Source organism: Palaemon carinicauda, chromosome 18 (genome assembly GCF_036898095.1).
Source record: "Palaemon carinicauda isolate YSFRI2023 chromosome 18, ASM3689809v2, whole genome shotgun sequence".
Taxonomy (NCBI): domain Eukaryota; kingdom Metazoa; phylum Arthropoda; class Malacostraca; order Decapoda; family Palaemonidae; genus Palaemon; species Palaemon carinicauda.
In genome coordinates this window covers 28,943,045-28,960,085 of record NC_090742.1, presented here as the reverse complement: position 1 = coordinate 28,960,085, position 17,041 = coordinate 28,943,045, and the positions used below count along the sequence as shown (strand labels likewise).

At 43.8% G+C, this 17,041-nt stretch overlaps 1 protein-coding gene across 2 annotated transcripts in view; it reads right to left on the bottom strand.

The window, feature by feature from the left end:
• The window catches only part of LOC137657741 (uncharacterized), a 301,807-nt gene that overhangs the window by 103,816 nt on the left and 180,950 nt on the right, over nucleotides 1–17,041 (bottom strand). For both annotated transcript variants that reach the window (XM_068392206.1, XM_068392207.1), the window contains one exon: nucleotides 3,826–5,337. In XM_068392206.1, coding sequence (XP_068248307.1) covers nucleotides 3,826–5,337 — 1,512 coding nt within the window. The remainder of the gene's footprint in view (nucleotides 1–3,825; nucleotides 5,338–17,041) is intronic.

Below are 17,041 nucleotides of genomic sequence, written 5' to 3'. Positions count from 1 at the left end.
AGGTCAAACAGTCCTGTTCCTGACCTACCTTTAGTTCAGCCTGGAGTCCTGGAGTGGTGGCCTTGTCTCACTGACTAAATGAATACTATAAAAAGGGAACTATCCTCCATTCCTGAGTCACCTCAGAATTCAAACCCTTTCCAATATTCTGATGGTAGATTAAGACAACAGTCTGAGCTCGAGGCTGAAGTGGCACAGTGAGGGTCATTTAACCCGAATGCAACAACACTGCTTGGGGTGCCCAAAACACAACTTTTCCCTGGGTCATTGCCTGATTTTTCGGGATTTTTATTGTCTTCTTCCAAGTCTACGGATTCCGACTCTGGTTCACCTCAGAGAATGTCGATAACCAGCAAATAACAAATGTTATTCGAGGTTATCGATCGATTAAAGACACCCAGCTTGTACCTGGATAGTCACCGGCTTAGCCTGTCTCCGGTGCTGCGAGAAATTAATATGGCTCGCTAGCAGATTCCTGAATCCCGGCGCATGTCCGGAGCCAGAATTTTGAGACTCAGAAGAAGAACTATAAATCTCCCACTGAATTAATCACTGAACAGTTTTTTTTATAGCAAGTTTTGATAGTAATTACCCATTTTTTTTATTAGTTATGTTTTGATTCCCACATTGGGGTAGTTAAAAGGCTGTAGAATGGGACACGTTGTGTGAGAAAATCTTTAATTATTCAGGGTTTGTGTAATTGTTGCATTAATTGTTGTACTGTAGATTGACCTTGACCGTGACAGTTATATTAGATTCAGTAAATTTTTATTGTCCTGTAAAACCTGTAGTCCAGGGTCAATAAGTTTTGTATTCTTTCAAATTGATTTTGGACAGCAATTGTTTTTTCTGGATGGTTTTATGATGGTGTATAACTGTAACACTGAAATGTTTCCTATAAATAGTGTAATTTATTATATTGTATGGTTACTGGAGCATTGTTGGAAGGGATGGATGATAACCTAGTTGTAATGTACTGTATATCCATTGCTTTATGGTTTATCGTCTATTCCTATCACATTTTTATCATGAAACTGTCAAATAATGTACCTTATGTAATATATATAATTTGATAAATAGCTGAAGGGAGGATGATGAACTAAATTTTTTTAGTTGGTCATCCTATCTTTCTATTAAATTTATTTTTGTGATGTAAAATTTATTCACTTGAATGTACAGAGTTTGTGTAGGGTGTTGCTGTCAGTTACGAGACATTTTTTTGGATGGGCTTGAGGACTAAGCGGAGGGGGGAGGGGTAATTCAATGAATTATGGTTTGTGTGAAAAAAAGCTTTATGGTTTGGATGTTATGAGAAACACTTAATTATTGAATTTTCTTTATAACCCTCAAGTGCCACCCCCCCCCAAAAAAAAAAGAAAAAAATACCTTAATTTGTTAGTATTTATTTTAACAGGTACATTAATGACAGCAAGACCCTACACCCAGTAGGGAGACAAGTAGAGGTACAAGAATAGGAATAATATTGCACCTGTTTACGTTGCAGGTCAGCCTGGTGAAGACTTAAAAGCATGTTTGCTTGGAGATGGCAACTTTAATTGCAATCAAGTAGAGAAGCATGCTGCAGACATTTGACTATGCATAGTGACAAAAATTCCCAAGTGTGAGGGATTTGACAAAAACTGATCAGTGAACGTAAGTACGCAGGAGAGAGCTGGAGCGCCGATGAGCGTTGGCGCGCAGTAAGGTGCTGTGCGGAGTGTTGTGCAGTCTCTCTAGAATGCGCAGGAGGCTGCGGGAGCGCAGGAGAGCGTTGGCGCACAGTAAGACGCAGCGCAGCGTGTTGCACAGCACCCGAAGAATGCGCAGGAGAGCAAAGGCCGGGAGAAGAGCGCGGGCCGGCAGGACAGCACTGGTGTGCAGTTCGGCCCTACGCAGGAGGTTGCTGGAGAGCAGCCACTGGAGAACGGTGCGCAGGTTAGCACTGCCGAGCTGGAGGTTGCTGAGAAAGCTTTGGCACTGGAAAGCGCAGATGTGCAGTGGAGTACTGGCGCGCAGAAGAGCACTGAGGCTTGTGCTCAGGAGAGGGCTGTGGCTTGGGAGAGCGTTGTCGTATAGGAGAGCGTTGGTGAGCCGAAGTGAAGGAGTAGGCTGGTGCTGACGAGATGTTGGTGAGACTTGATGCACTGCAGGGTGCTGGTGAGCTGGAGAGCATTAGCAGGTAGTTGCATGCTTAGGTAGGGCCTAAGGAGGCTGCACCGGAGACAGAAACGGTGATGGCAGGTCGGTTAGTAGGAAAAACAGGAAAAGGGATGAGCCCTTTGGAAAGCAAAAATTCCCCGAAGGAGATCGTGAACGATCTACAGAAGAGTCTAGGACCGAAGTCAGAGGACTAGCAGCAACGTCGTCGGGAGAAAGTCCAGAGACGGGCGAAGATCAAGGGCTAGAAGACGACTGAAGCAGAGACTCCTCTGGAGGGGACGGCTGCGATGACAAGGCTCAAGAGCGGAAGAGGCGCCTTTTCACCGACGGTGAAGGACGACCTCTAAGGCAAAGCGGAGGGCGAGCTCTGCGACGGAGATGCCCTCTAGGGGCCGCTGGATCAGCAAGCTGACCATGAGCAGCAGCAAAAATACGAAGAGGAGTCTCTATGAGAGAACTCCTTGAGGGGGAGAAACACTCGCAGGAGAGACAGACGTAAGATTAAGTTCTCCTCGGTAGGATGATCAGGAATGGGGGAAATTAAGTCGGCAGCAACAACTGGAGAGTCTTGGAGGGGCAGGGGCATCGGCAGAAGTCACAGAAGACGCCTCTGACACCACGACATTGATGAGCGCAAGATGATCCAAGTCCACGATTACAGCTGCACACTTGCACCCCGGAGGATAAGCTGCAGCAAGGAATCCTTGGAGGGCGGACCCGGAAGCCCCAAGGACGACTACACCTGCAAAAAAGAAGACATAGACAAAGCCTCATCCGGGGAGAGAGGTGGAGCCACTTTGTTAGGGGAAGCAACACCTTCTCTCGAGGACAAGGGTTGGCCACAAATAAAAGGGTCTACGCTACTACTTGACGGTCTCTCGGAGGAGGCCGAATGAGTAGGAGCTTCCGAGGAGGGTCGGGAGATGGAAGAAGAGGCCTTAGGTTTTTTTCCCTGAGAAGGAACCTTCGAAGTAGAAATATCCCGTTAGACTACTTCTTCCGTCATCGCCCAAACCTCTCCAACTGGGAGGCAGACCACTCCCAACACTCAATACACTGATTACCACTATCACACCGTTGACCTATGCAGGCGGGACAAACGGTGTGGCGATCGGTTTCCACGGCTGACATGAAGGTTCCGCAGGGCCAGCCATCAAGTAAAGGGCAGGTGCACATGGTAGCATAAGTCAACACACACACTAACAAAAGAAAAAGCACAATAGAATTAATGGCAGTTCAATAATAACAGCGAAGGATGAAGAACGGCAACGAAAGTACACCATCCAAACCAAAGCAAAGTGAGCTAATTCACCGGTGTGTGAGTGGGAGCGGTGGCGAGCTAACCCTCCCCTCCCCCGCTACTCCCGCTAACTAGCGGTATGGGTAGTTAACCCTCGGTAAATTTTAATGGCTCATCATTTCAGCTTCGCCAAAAGTAATACCCCTAAATAAATAGCGTGTGTTTGTATTCCAGTTACGGAACAAAAAGAAAATTAAGTTAAATTATTTTCTAGAAGCAATGGTTTCAGCTCAAAATAACACATATATAAGGATGGTTCAGTAGGACTCCCTGGATACATTAATTTCAATACAGTACATTTATAATATGTTATGTTGCTAATACGGCAAGTGATACATGAATTCTTTTTATTAACTTTTTCTTACCTCTAAACCACTAAGGCCTGTACTGGATGGTCTTGGAGGAAGAGTGTGTGTGAAACTTCGTGATTCATTTTGTGACTGGATGCCATTACTATATATTGTCACCTCAGAATCTGCAGCAGCAGTCAGATCTGGAACACTCCGACACGAACGTAGCGAACCATTAGTTGAGCCTGCTGCTCCTGAACCCCCACTACCATGGCTTGGCGTTGAGTCTCCAGATCTCATCACAGACTGTTGATTAGTTGGAACTGTAGCTTTGTTGTGTGAGTAATACTTTGAGTAAAAATCTTCTAAGTCTTGTCTTTTTGCAGGATTTCCACTCTCCACAGAGCCTGGTTGTAAGCTACTGACAGATGCAACAGGGATGGTTGCTGTTGCAGTTGTGAGGTTGACGTTAGCACTTCCAGGGCTCATTCCACCTACATTACTGCTTTGAAGATGATAATCATATGTTCCAAACTGAGAAGGTTTACTTGGACTACTTACATTAAAACTGTTATTCCACTGTTGATTGTAATATGAATTCTGGTATGTCCTATTGAGCCCTACACTATACTGTGGATTACTAGTATACGAAGGCACTGTTGGAGACGCAGAAGTAACTTGAGAATTCTTTGCTATCTGGTTTGTAAACTGGCCATAGCTTTGCTGTTGGTGCTGCTGCATGTAATAAGGATACTGACTATATGTACCATAAGAAGTCTGACCATTTGGGTACATATTATGAACTGATCCTTTTTCTTCACTAGAATTTGACTTTGCAAGAAAACTTCCTTCTTTGGGCTGTGAATTAATGTTAGACGAGTCTAAAACTTTTGCAAGTTCTTCAAGGTCATTGATTGATTTTAATGCTGCACCTTCGAAAGGGTCATTTGCATCACCTTCAAAATCGGCAAAATTGATATCTGTAGGCATTTTCAAAGGAGTTCTTATGCTATCTTTTTGGGATGGAAATGGTGTTGGTTTTAGCATATCAGGGTATGGGGTCTTCATATCTGTGTTAAAATGTGTATTTTTATTGTACAATGAAGTATTTCCTAAATAAGGACTACCAGTTGGTTGTGTTACTTCTGAAGAATGGAGTGCATTATTATTATGTAATTTTGCTTCACTCTTTATATTGACCTCATGATTGTCTTTAGAAGCAACCTGTGTTTCAGTACTATTATCACTGCCCTCACTTTCTGTGGTCTTCTTATTTGTATCATCAGGATCTTCTCCCTCTTCATCTGCTGAGTGGTCACTCGGTTGAACCTCCTCCTTATCAAGTTCCTCTTTAAGTCTATTTTCCTCTTCCTCAGCTCTTTTCTTCTCCTCTTCTTCCTCTTTCAATACTCTCTGTCTTTCCTCTTCTTCCAGCCGCAATCTTTCCTCTTCTTCTTTTGCCTTCTTTTCTAATTTAATTTTTTCATATGCTTCAATTCTAGCTTTTCTATCTTTTTCCTCTTTTTCTAAGCGAAGTCTTCTTTCATGAACCCAGCTAAGCGTTGTTTTTTCTATGGCAAAATCATACTGAAAAAGCATGAAAATTTGCAGATTAACATACACAGAAACATATTAAACATTGATGAAATCAAATTAGAATATAAATAATTATAATGTAAAATCACAGACTTTTAAAGTAATTTGTATTTTTCCTAGCTATACTAGCCTGAGTCCTTGATGTTGAGTAATGAGTATATGTTTAGTGTGAGCTGTATGGTTATTTAATAGTTTCAGCAAGCAGTTAAGCAACAGGTGGGATTGAGGGTGGGGAGCCCCAACCCCTTACTTGTCAAAGTCTCTTCACTTATGACCTTTAGGCTCAGGACTGAGAGAGTTGGATGGGGAGGAAAGTATAATATAAAGAACTAAAGTTTGTATAGCATGAAAAAATATGAATTATTTTTAAAAATTTTATTTGTTCCTATGAGAATACAAACCACTGTCCTTCAAGAAGGATTACTCACTGCTTGGTGGGTCAGAAATACCCCTAGAACTAAACTAGTAGATTAATTTTCTTCCCTAGAAATGTCAACCTACCTTGTCCCAGACGGGAGCAGAGATGACTCCAGCAACCTCTTATGTGTCTATCTTTGGGATGAATAGGCTGATAGGGACTGGTCTGTCCAAGGAGATTGGTATGTTGTCAAAGTAGTTATCCTATCCCTTGAAGGGAATCTGAATCCAGAATAATATACCTGGCATATAATGATGAAAGGGTTGTTATATATTCCACCATCCTCCTCATCATTTTAGAAGGATGGAGGAGAACTTCTCTAGGTTCTAAAGAATGGAGCTCAAAAGTTTTATTCACTAGTATCAAGTCAGACACTTCGACTGCTTTGTCCCTAAGATGGGCAGAAAGAATGCAAGAGAAGAACCAGTTATTCTACCTTCATTACAGATTTACTTCTATACATTACCATACTCAACATGCTTACCGTCACGTACGGGATTTGGCCTAGCTACACCACTATTTCTGCAGCTGCCACAAGACAAAGCATAAAGGCATGAAGGGGCATGTGGGTACTCCTGAAGAATAGAGGCTGTGAATATGGTTTGGTGGATACAAATTCCAATCTTCAGCACCCAGCTAATTTTAAGATTTCACTTCAAGGCAAGGATGGGGCCTAGCCCTTGACATTGCAAGTTCCGGTCCTAGGTGATACCTATACTTTCTAAGTAGTGGAGGCGTTTCCATTACGGATCAACTTCCAAAGTTCAAAAGAGACCATGTTCTAGACACCTCTTTCTTGGTTCTACCCATGGTAAGGAAAAATTGTTGACACTCAGGTCTGAGATGTCGGGAACTTTTCAGATAGCACTGCAAATACCTCACAGGGAACAAAAGGCTCTACTCTCCGTGCCACTCCACGCTTCAGAGAGATGGGATAGAAAAAGGCTCAAACTTGGTGTCATGCCCCAGTAGGTATTGTGCCATTGAACTTGACTAATTGATTGATTGATTTACAGTAATCCCTCACCTATCGCGGTTAACGGGGACCAGAACCGACTGCAATAGGTGAAAAACCGCGAAGTAGGTTCCCTCCCTATTTTGGAATACGTAAATTTTTTTATGTACATGTATATATAATAACAATAAGTGTATATTAACCCTATAAATGCATATGTTATCATTAGAACATTAAAGAATCATGTAAATAAATATTAATATAAATTATTTACTGTACATAAAATTAAGTACTGTACTGTATAAATACTGTAATATAAATACAGTATTTAATACATTACGTATACTGTATGTGCATTTACATTTATTTATAAATAATATATACAGTAAATATATAAATAGAGTGTAAGTGTACATGTACATACATATGTAGATATAAATAGTGTACGTGTATACACTGTAGATATGTTTTTAGAACTCTTTTATTCTTATAACCAGATATGTAACTCACCTCTAACAATGGGTTCACTAGAGGATGTAGAGTATAGAGGACATTTAGGAGCCATTTTCAAGGGCGTCACAAGCACTATTTTAAGCTAAAAAGCACAAGAAAACCGCTAAAAGTTCCACGCGGCAAAACTAAGTAACACAAGCGAAGTGAGAGAGAACAATGAATGCGGTCTCCCTTCGTGGGGCGTACGGAAGGGAGAGATGCTGGGTAAAGCATCTCGGCGGCTCGGCCAATCAGCTTGCGAAATTTCACTCAGTGTGAATGTAAGAAAAAATCTGTCTATATTCACTCAGATGTTGGATATGCCTCAAGACTGTGTTCAAATGTTCACACGGCACTGGTGTTATTGGTCAGATTCTGCACCTGTATAGAACAATCTATTAATCATCGCAATGATTTGCACTAGAAGGTATTAAAACTTATTCACCCAATAATCTGTTAAGTTCCAAAACAGTACAGTACACTGTTCATCGCAGCACTAGATGACGGGTTTTATGACACTACCCGCCGCCACCAAAAACTGTTTTATTTCATGCACTTGCTTCGCATAATGTTTATAGAAGACTCTGGATGATTTCCACCCCGTAAATGTCGCTCCTTGAAGTCTGACGTTCTTCGAAGATAGACCTTAAGACACTCTACTGGGCATAGAGAGAGATCTTTCTTCAGTGGGCAGATTCTCCAAGGACCCCACCTCTTGGTGAGCAGCTCGTTCTTGGCAAGAAAGGCAGGATCAGGAAAAAGGTTCAGTTCTCCTGTGTCTAGGAACTGTATATGGCCTACATTTCTGGATAAGGCCACTATTTCACTAACTCAGCCCCTGAGGCTATTGCGAATAGAAAAATTACTTTCTGTGTTAGATCCTTTAGAGTACAATCCTCATTGTTTAGGTTCGAAGCATAGTGCAATACTTTGTCCAACGACCATGTGATGGGCTTTGGAGGGGTTGTCAGCTTGAGTCTAGCGCATACTTTTGGTACCTTATTGAAGATCTCGCTTGTGAGGTCCACCTCAAAGGCGTACAGAAGAGGTTTAGCCAGGGTCGACTTACTCGCAGTTATCATAGCGGAAGCCAGGCCTTGTTCATGTAGGTAGATAAAAAAAAGAGAGACAGAAATCTATTGAAATTTCTGTTGGTCTCCTTGTTTTCACAAAGGATACCCATTTCTTCCAAGATGATTCATATTGTCTCCTGGTTGAACTTGACTTGTACTCTTCAATGAAGTCAACTTTGTCCTTCGAGACTCCAAACTTTTTGTTCGCCGCTAGGGCGAGAAAATCATGAGATGTAGGTTGTTGGTTCTCGAGGATGAAGCGTAAACAGTCGACTTCTGAACCAGTTGAGATAAAACTGGGTTCGGCAGAGGCAACAGCTTCAGTTTCAATTCTAGAGCTAGAGCTTGAGGGTCCATGTAAGGGGCTACGTAACGAGGTAGTTTCTTGTTGTCGCTCGTTGCGAAGAGGTCGATCTGCAGTTCCGGGACTTTTTCCGAGATGAAGGAGAATGAGTCTGCGTCTAGGGACCATTCTGTCTCTATCGGCTTTCGCCTGGATAGAGCATCCGCTGTCACATTGCAGAACCTTTGAAGGTGAACTGCTGATAAGTGCCATCTTCTCTTCCTTGCCAGGTGGAAGATGGCTAACATCACATGATTGATGTGAGGTAATCTTGAGCCTTGTTAATTTAGACATCTTACTATCACTTCGTTGTCCAGGACCAATCTTATGTGGATTGCGCTGCGAGGGGATAGTTTCTTCAACGTTAGGAAGACTGCCATGGCCTCCAGAATGTTGATGTGAAAGGTTTTGAACTGGTGCGACCAATTCCCTTGCACTTTTCTCTCGTGAGAATGGCCTCCCCATCCTTCCAGGGAGTGTGGTGGTTGTAGGGGAATTGTCCGCGCTAAGCTCTTCGATGTCGACCACGGCCTTAGTAGCGTGCGCAATCGGGTCAGGGTCAACCTTAGTTGATCTCTTCGAGCGTTTGACGGGTATCTTCTCCAGACTCCTGATGCATCCTTTAGTTGTGCTTTTAGCCCTAGGTCTGTCACTGCTACAAACTGGAGAGAGCCCAATACTCTTTCCTGTTGGCGTCTTGAAATACTCTTGTATCGGATTAGTCTCTTGAAAGCTCGCGCTATCTCTCTCCTCTTCTTGAATGGAATTGAGAGATGGTGTGACTTCAAGTTCCATTGGATTCCTAACCATTGGAACTTTTGAGCTGGAGAAAGGCGACACTTTTTGCGATTGATCTTGAACCCCATGTGCTCCAGGAACTGGATCACCTTTCTGGCCGCTTGCAGACAAGTAGTCTTAGATGCTGCCCACACCAGCCAATCGTTTAAATATGCTACTACTTGAACTCCTTCGGAGCGTAGCTGCTGGACGATTGTGTCTGCTAGCTTGGTGAATACCCTTGGGGCTATGTTTAGCCCAAAAGGGCATCGCTCTGAAGACAAATTTTGTCTCCTGTAGCTTGAATCCTAGGTAGGAGGAGAGGGGGTGACTGACTGGAAGGTGCCAGTAAGCATCTGCCAGGTCTATTGAGACTGTGTACGCCCTTTTGGGTAGAAGGGTCCTTATGTGTTGCAAGGTAAGCATTCGGAACTTCTTGTTCTCGATGAACATGTTAAGTGGAGACAAGTTTAGAATGACTGAGTTTGTTTGAGTCTTTCTTGGGAACACAAAACAGCCTTCCCTGAAATTTGATGGACTTCGCTTTCCTTATTACCTTCTTGTTCAAGAGTTCCGAGGTATATTCTTCCAACAAGGGGGTGGTGTGTTGGAAGCATTTCGGAAAAGGGGGTGGAACTTTGTTCCATCTCCACCCGAGTCCATTTATGATTAGGCTGTGGGCCCGGGGATCGAAAGTCCAACGATCCCGAAAGTAGAACAGTCTGCCTCCTACCTGGAGCCCTCGTTGCTTAGGGGTTCCTGAGGACTTATTTCCGTGACTGTGTCCTCCTCTGCCCCTTGGGGGGTTTCCGGAGGAACCTCTTTTTGGGCCTCTACTTTTGTAGGGCAGAAAGGTGGTCAAGTGCCCCTCAAAGCCTGGATTAAACACAGATGACTGGGATATCAGTTGTTGAGGGACCATCTGGAAGGTGTGTTTGCGGCTGGGCTACCATTTGAGGCACCATGGACATGGTCACGGCCGGAAGTAGTGCAAGTCTACGTGGTCTTCTCGCCTTTTTGTTCTTAGGCTGGGGACCTCCGTCTGAGGAAGATTTCCTCTTTGAAGTCATGCTCCACTTTTGGAGAAGGTTCCTATTCTCAGTGGCGCCTTTGGCAATGACTTCTTGGACCACTTCCTGTGGGAAAAGGTCCTTGCCCCAGATACATGATGAAATCAGTTTTCTGGGTTTGTGTTTCACCGTTGCTGCGGCAAACACGTGCTCTCTACAGGTCCTCCTTGACCTGACAAAAGCGTACAAGTCTTTTACAAGGGTACCCATGTGAGACTTGGTTAGAACCATATACATATCTGGGGTGTTATTTAGGCCTGCACACATTTCCAAGCAGTTCTGATGAGAAAGGGAGGCGGCAAGTCTTTCTTTCATCTCCTGTTCACTTCTCAAAAGATGATCTGGCAGCTTTGGAAGGTTCTCATTAAACTGTTGGCCTGCTATCTCCGGAACCAACTTCGAGACGGAGAAGAATAGATATACCACTTTCCACTTTTCCTCACATGTAGGCATAGCTAGAGATAATGGTTTACATTCCTCTAGGATTGGGCAAGGTTTGCCCTCTTCGACTGCCTTAATGACGCAGTCGAGGGCTTTCTCCGAATAGGGGAAAGCTCTGGAGGAAGAAGCAACGAAGGTTGGATGTCTCTTGCTCAGTGCCGAGACTTTGGAGTTGGTATATATGGCTCCTTTCAGGGTCTTGGTAAGGATGGCCTGTGCCTTGTCAATTGTCCTTCAGTACCGACTCCTCGCAGGATGCAGGTTCATCTCGCAGTCTCACGTAGCAATCTGGGCAAGCCAAAAAGCTGGGCCAGAATTCAAGATCTTCAAGTGGCTTGGCCCCCACTTCTCAGAGATGTATAGCTTCCCATTCATCATGGGCATGTGCTCCGTATACCTCCAGGGGTTAGTTTCAGAGCAATGAGGGAGGTCAGATACCTTAAGGGGTTTAGTGGAGCCCCTGGAAGTTCCAGGGCACTTCCCTTCTAGAACCTCCCTCTTCGTCTGCTTGATGTCTTGCTTCGTCTCCTCTAGTTCCTTCCGGAACACTGCCAACATCTGCTGGATCGACGATAGGAGCGCCTTGATCCTGTCGACCTGTGTAGTCGGTTGGGGAGTTGGGGTTGAAGAGGTTGACGGCATAGGTTGATATGCCGTCACGGTGAACTGAGGGTCCTCAGTCACCGTCGAAATGGATCCTTTTCCTCCGTTAGTGGTTGAACCACGCTTTCTTCAGGGCCTTCTTGCAGTAGGTCCAGTTCGGTGTCGGTAGACACCTCCGACATCCGTTCTTGGTGGATGTCCATGCCTTCAAGTGCCTTGTGGATGTCCGTGTCGATCTTCAGTTGAATGAAGGGAGACTGGACCTGTTCCTGGGACACTACCGCACCGGTTTGAGCCCTAGTAAACAGAAGGCACCTCAAAGATTAGTTCGGCAGGTAAGGTCCCGGAGAGTTCTTTTGGAACCCTCTTACCCACCTACGAAGGGTTTTCCTTGCTGTATCCCTAGCCTCTGTGGAGGCAGGGATGTCTTCTCCAAAGCCGTTGGTCAGCAAGGTCGAGCAGTTGGAGCAACCCTTCGGGTCCCAGTACCTCAGGGATCCAGATACGATGCAGCAGGGGGCAAAAGACCTGCACATCGTATGCCCACAAAAGTCCTTCCTCTTCTGGTTGCAGAACACAACTGCACACGTCACCATTGGCTCTTCCTGTAAAGGAAAAGGTTTCAATGAGTACTACAGTTGTCTATATCATTGATATAAATGCATACATCTAACAGTAATACTTACTATTATATTTAATAGCTTAGGATAGTAAGCTAGAAAGGAAATAGGAGACGCATATCTGTGATTCATCTCCCAGGCAATCGCTGAGACCTCAATCAATATTAATATTCAAATTCCCTATAAGGGAGAATACAAGGTGGAACAACTCCCGTACGTAGAGCCGGAATTAGTAAATATTTATACTAACTTCTCCACCTGTTGTATATTAATAATGAACGTTGTTTTATATGGATCCCGATGATCAAAGGATTCATCTGGGTGTTGCGGGATTACTCAACCTCAACATGTTATGCGGTCCCAACAATAGACTGTGATGGGATTCACAGAATATGTTAGAAATACTTGTACTACTGTATTTTTGTATACAGTAGTTTTACCAGTGATAGAAAGTGAGAAAAGAAAGGAAAGGAGGGTTTCCTATTATCATGGTTTAGCACAATAACTGGAATTGTAGGAGGGCTATCTTGCCGCCTATTGTCTCCTTGCCAGAATGAGAGTTCTAATGGAAGGGGAGGAATCCATCTGATTCTAGCTTCCATTCATCCACAAAGTTCTGCCGCCGGCTGTACCGCCGATTGCAAGGTACAGTATGTGGATGGCAGACCAAGAGAGGACTGAAGAATTCTCAACAGTGTGTTGGGTTTCCCACCGGCAGCCGTCAGGGCCGGCTCAGTCTTTCCCCCTGGGGCTTTCACTTCCGGTGAAGGAAGGACATAAGGAGGAAGTGACCGAGGCAGCAACCTAACTGCCACTGGTAGGGTCCCGGCCGGCAACGCAGTCAACCCGGCAAGCCGGGATGACTGTCTGAATACCGGCGAAAGAAAGTTGTGACGGCTAGGCTGACAATAAAGGACAGAGAGGGGACGGGAAAGGGTCTTATATTTCCCAGGAGAGAAAGGCGGCGGCAGGTATGCTGCCTACTTTCGGCCGTGAACTAAGGAAGCATGGCTTCCTGTGTCGATGACGTCGTGGGCAGCAGAGGAACAAAGATTCCTCTGTCGGTGACATTGTTGGCTGCAAGACAGTACACCCTGAGCTACCATCTTATCTCAAAGCCGGGATACTCGGCGGCAAAGAAGACAGATGGTGTATGACTATCTAAGTCAAGCCGGAGTTTACTACTCAACGGCAAATGACGAAAGATAGAAGTTGCCGACTGTAATGGCGGCGGCTCAGGGAGGGAGGAAGGGTTGAGCCTCTTTTCTCTAAAAGAGAATATATATCGAACCTTTTCTATAAATTCTAGGAGATGTATGTCCCCATCCGAATTAATAAGGAACGATAGGGTGAGGTTAAACATGGGGAATTACTTTACTAACATATACCTATATGAGTTAGGCTAGCCTAACTCCAGTGGGGACCGCGGCCAAAGTTGGTACCACCGGGGTCCCCGGCGTATACGAAAAGTAAAGTCACATATAAGAAGAGGAATAATTTAAGAAACGTATGCAAAATCTGCACTAGTATAATTTGCCTATCTAGCTAAAATTTTATAGCTAAATACTGGGAACACCGCTCTCCTGACTAAATATAATGCATTTATAATGTGCGACAGCGGCCTTAAAATGACCGCCTCCGGTGTTGGCCATGCTCAACCAAACACACTTAAATTATGCATATTTAACTGTGAGAAGGGAGCCAAAAATTATACACAATAAAGATTACATACTCAACTTTCCAGAGGATGAAGATGCTGGAGATTGCATGATTAAATTCCAAAATTCCGTAATAAACACCGGGAAAAGCTTGGGAGCGCACTTAGCTTAAATGCTACAGAACAGAGATGAGGTCCACCGGGTACCTAGATAACGGCTTCCCTTTCGTTCGCACTCTTCCCCCTCAAAGTGTTAAATCTATTCGGGGTGAAGATTGCTATATGTCGTATCTAAAAAATACATCCCCTGATATTATGCGACATCCTTAAATTTATATTATGGATAAATCGCACCAGGAGTTAGAATTCTGGAAACTTTCTGTTTATTTCTCTGGGAGTATCACTGTAACAAATATCCCTTAGAAAGGCTACCTAAAGGAACCTTCCATCAAGACGACATGGCCGAGCCCAAAAAAGTTATTCCCTCTCTTTGACAATACAAGTACAGTGGATCCTCTACCTACGATTGTCCTAACATACGAATTTTCCAACATACGAAGTAAAATTCGACCAAATTTCTGTCTCAACATACGAAGTGTTGCTCCAACATACGAAGTAAACAATACGCTTACCCGTGGAATTTTCTCGAAAGCGTCCAGCGTCGTTTGTTGTTGACGCCGCTAGACGGCATCACATCGAAAGGATGCCAATTGAGCGTCACCTTGATCAGTCCTCTCATGGCGTGCGCATCGTGTGGTTGTCCTCTATTCGCTCAGTTTTAACAGTTTTTTTATCTTGCTTTTTCACGTGTTGTTTTCTGTGTTCCGTAATCATGGGTCCTAAAAAGCTTAGTTTCGGTTCAGGAAGTAGTAGCAGTGGTGAGAAAAAGAGTAAGTCTATGCTTTCATTAGAATTAAAGCAGGAAATAATAGAAAAGCATGAGCGAGGTGTACGTGTTAGCGATCTGGCTAAACAATATGGTCGGAATATGTCTACGATCTCGACGATCATAAAACAGAAGTCAGCCATTAAAGCAGTGAAACCTTCGAAGGGGATCACGATTATTTCTAAACGTCGTAGCCCTACTCTGGAAGAGATGGAACGCCTTTTGTTGATCTGGATAAAGGACAAGGAGATTGTTGGCGATACGATCACGGAAACGATCATTTGTGAGAAGGCCAGCGCTATCTACAGTGACTTGAAGGCGGCGTGCTCTCGGGGTGACGCGGGGGAGAGTTCAGCCGATCCTACGACGGAGGAATTCAAGGCGTCTCGAGGTTGGTTCGAGAAATTTAGGAAACGGACCGGGATTCATTCAGTTGTTCGTCATGGAGAAGCTTCGAGTTCGGACACCAAGGCTGCTAAAGACTTTGTTAAAAAGTTCGAAAGCATCGTGGCAGAGGAAGGTTACGTAGAGCAGCAGGTGTTCAACTGTGATGAAACTGGTCTGTTTTGGAAAAAGATGCCTAGTCGAACGTACATTACCGCCGAAGAGAAGAAAATGCCTGGACATAAGCCAATGAAGGATCGGTTGACTCTTGCGCTTTGTGCCAACGCCAGCGGGGACTGCAAAATAAAGCCGTTATTGGTTTACCATTCCGTAAACCCTAGGGCATTTAAAGCACATAGAATTAATAAAGACCTGCTACATGTTCTATGGCGTTCTAATTCTAGGGCTTGGGTTACTAGGCATATCTTTGTGGAATGGGTAAACGTAGTTTTTGGCCCTGCTGTCAAGAAGCATCTTCAAGAGAGGAATTTGCCTTTGAAGTGCTTGCTTTGTTTGGACAATGCACCTGCTCACCCCTCCGGACTCGAAGATGATATCATCGACGAATACAAATTCATCAAGGTGTTGTATCTTCCACCGAATACCACCCCTATCCTCCAGCCCATGGACTAGCAAGTCATCTCTAATTTTAAGAAGCTGTACACCAAGCACTTATTTAAGCAGTGCTTCAATGTCACGCAAAGCACCAACTTAACTTTGCGTGAATTTTGGAGGAGCCACTTCAATATCGTGCACTGCTTAAAGATCATTGATCAGGCTTGGGAGGGAGTAACTAGTCGGACCCTGAATTCCGCTTAGAAGCAGCTTTGGCCTGATGCTGTTGCTCCCAGAGATTTCAAAGGTTTTGGCCCCGAGAATGAACCTGTGCTTGCCGCCGAGGAAGACGTCGAAGAGATTGTATCCCTTGGCAAGTCCATGGGTCTGGAGGTGGATGAAGATGATATCACTGAACTCGTCGATGAGCATCACGAAGAGCTCACCACCGAGGAACTCAAGGAACTGCAAGCCATGCAGCATGATGAGTTCCAAGCGCAGTTGAGTGAGTCGGAGGAGATCGAGGAGGTAGGCGAAATCTTAGGTACGGCGGAAATAAAACAGATGTTGGCATATCATCAATACGTTGTTGATTTCATCGACAAGCATCACCCACAAAAACTTCAGGTTTGCCGTGTGTTGCGCAGTTCGATGATGTTTGCTTAACGCATTTTAGAAAAATCCTCAAAAGCCGTACAAAGCAACTTTCACTCGATAGTTTCTTTAAAAAATCTTTAAAATGGTCTAGTGATCATGATGAAAAGAAAGAAAGTGAAGCAAAGAAAAGGAAGACCGAATCGAGTGAAAGTGATGAAAATTAAAAGTAAGAAAAGAAAAAATATAAAAAAAAATATAAAATTATAAAAATAAAAAAAAAATAAGCTAAGTTAAGTTAAAGTTCACGTAGTAGTGTAAGTTAGTGTAAGTTATCGTACACGTTATCGTACAAAGTCACCGTCCCTACTTCCTCGCTGATCTTCCGTCTCCTCCTGCGTAGAAGTCCCTACACCTGCGCTGACCTGTCGCTAAGGTAAAGTGTTACATTACAACCCGTTTTTTATCTATTATTTCATTATTATTATTCTTTTTTTTTTTGGTTTGTAATATGTATTTATTATACAGGTATTGTATTAATGTCATGTGTAATTATGTGTAGCCATTTATTAAGGATTTATTATGGGTTTTTGGGCTGAGGAACAAATTAAATAAATTACCATGTATTCTTATGGGAATATTTGCTCCAACATACGATCGTTTTAACATACGAAGCAGTTTCTGGAATGAATTAAGATCGTATGTAGAGGTATCACTGTACATATAAGTATGAGCAAAAGTTAAAATGAATATGTAAAGTCAATTCAACCGGATCGTGAAGAGGCAGGGATGTGGTATCCAATTCTTTGGGTCCAGTCTAAGACACA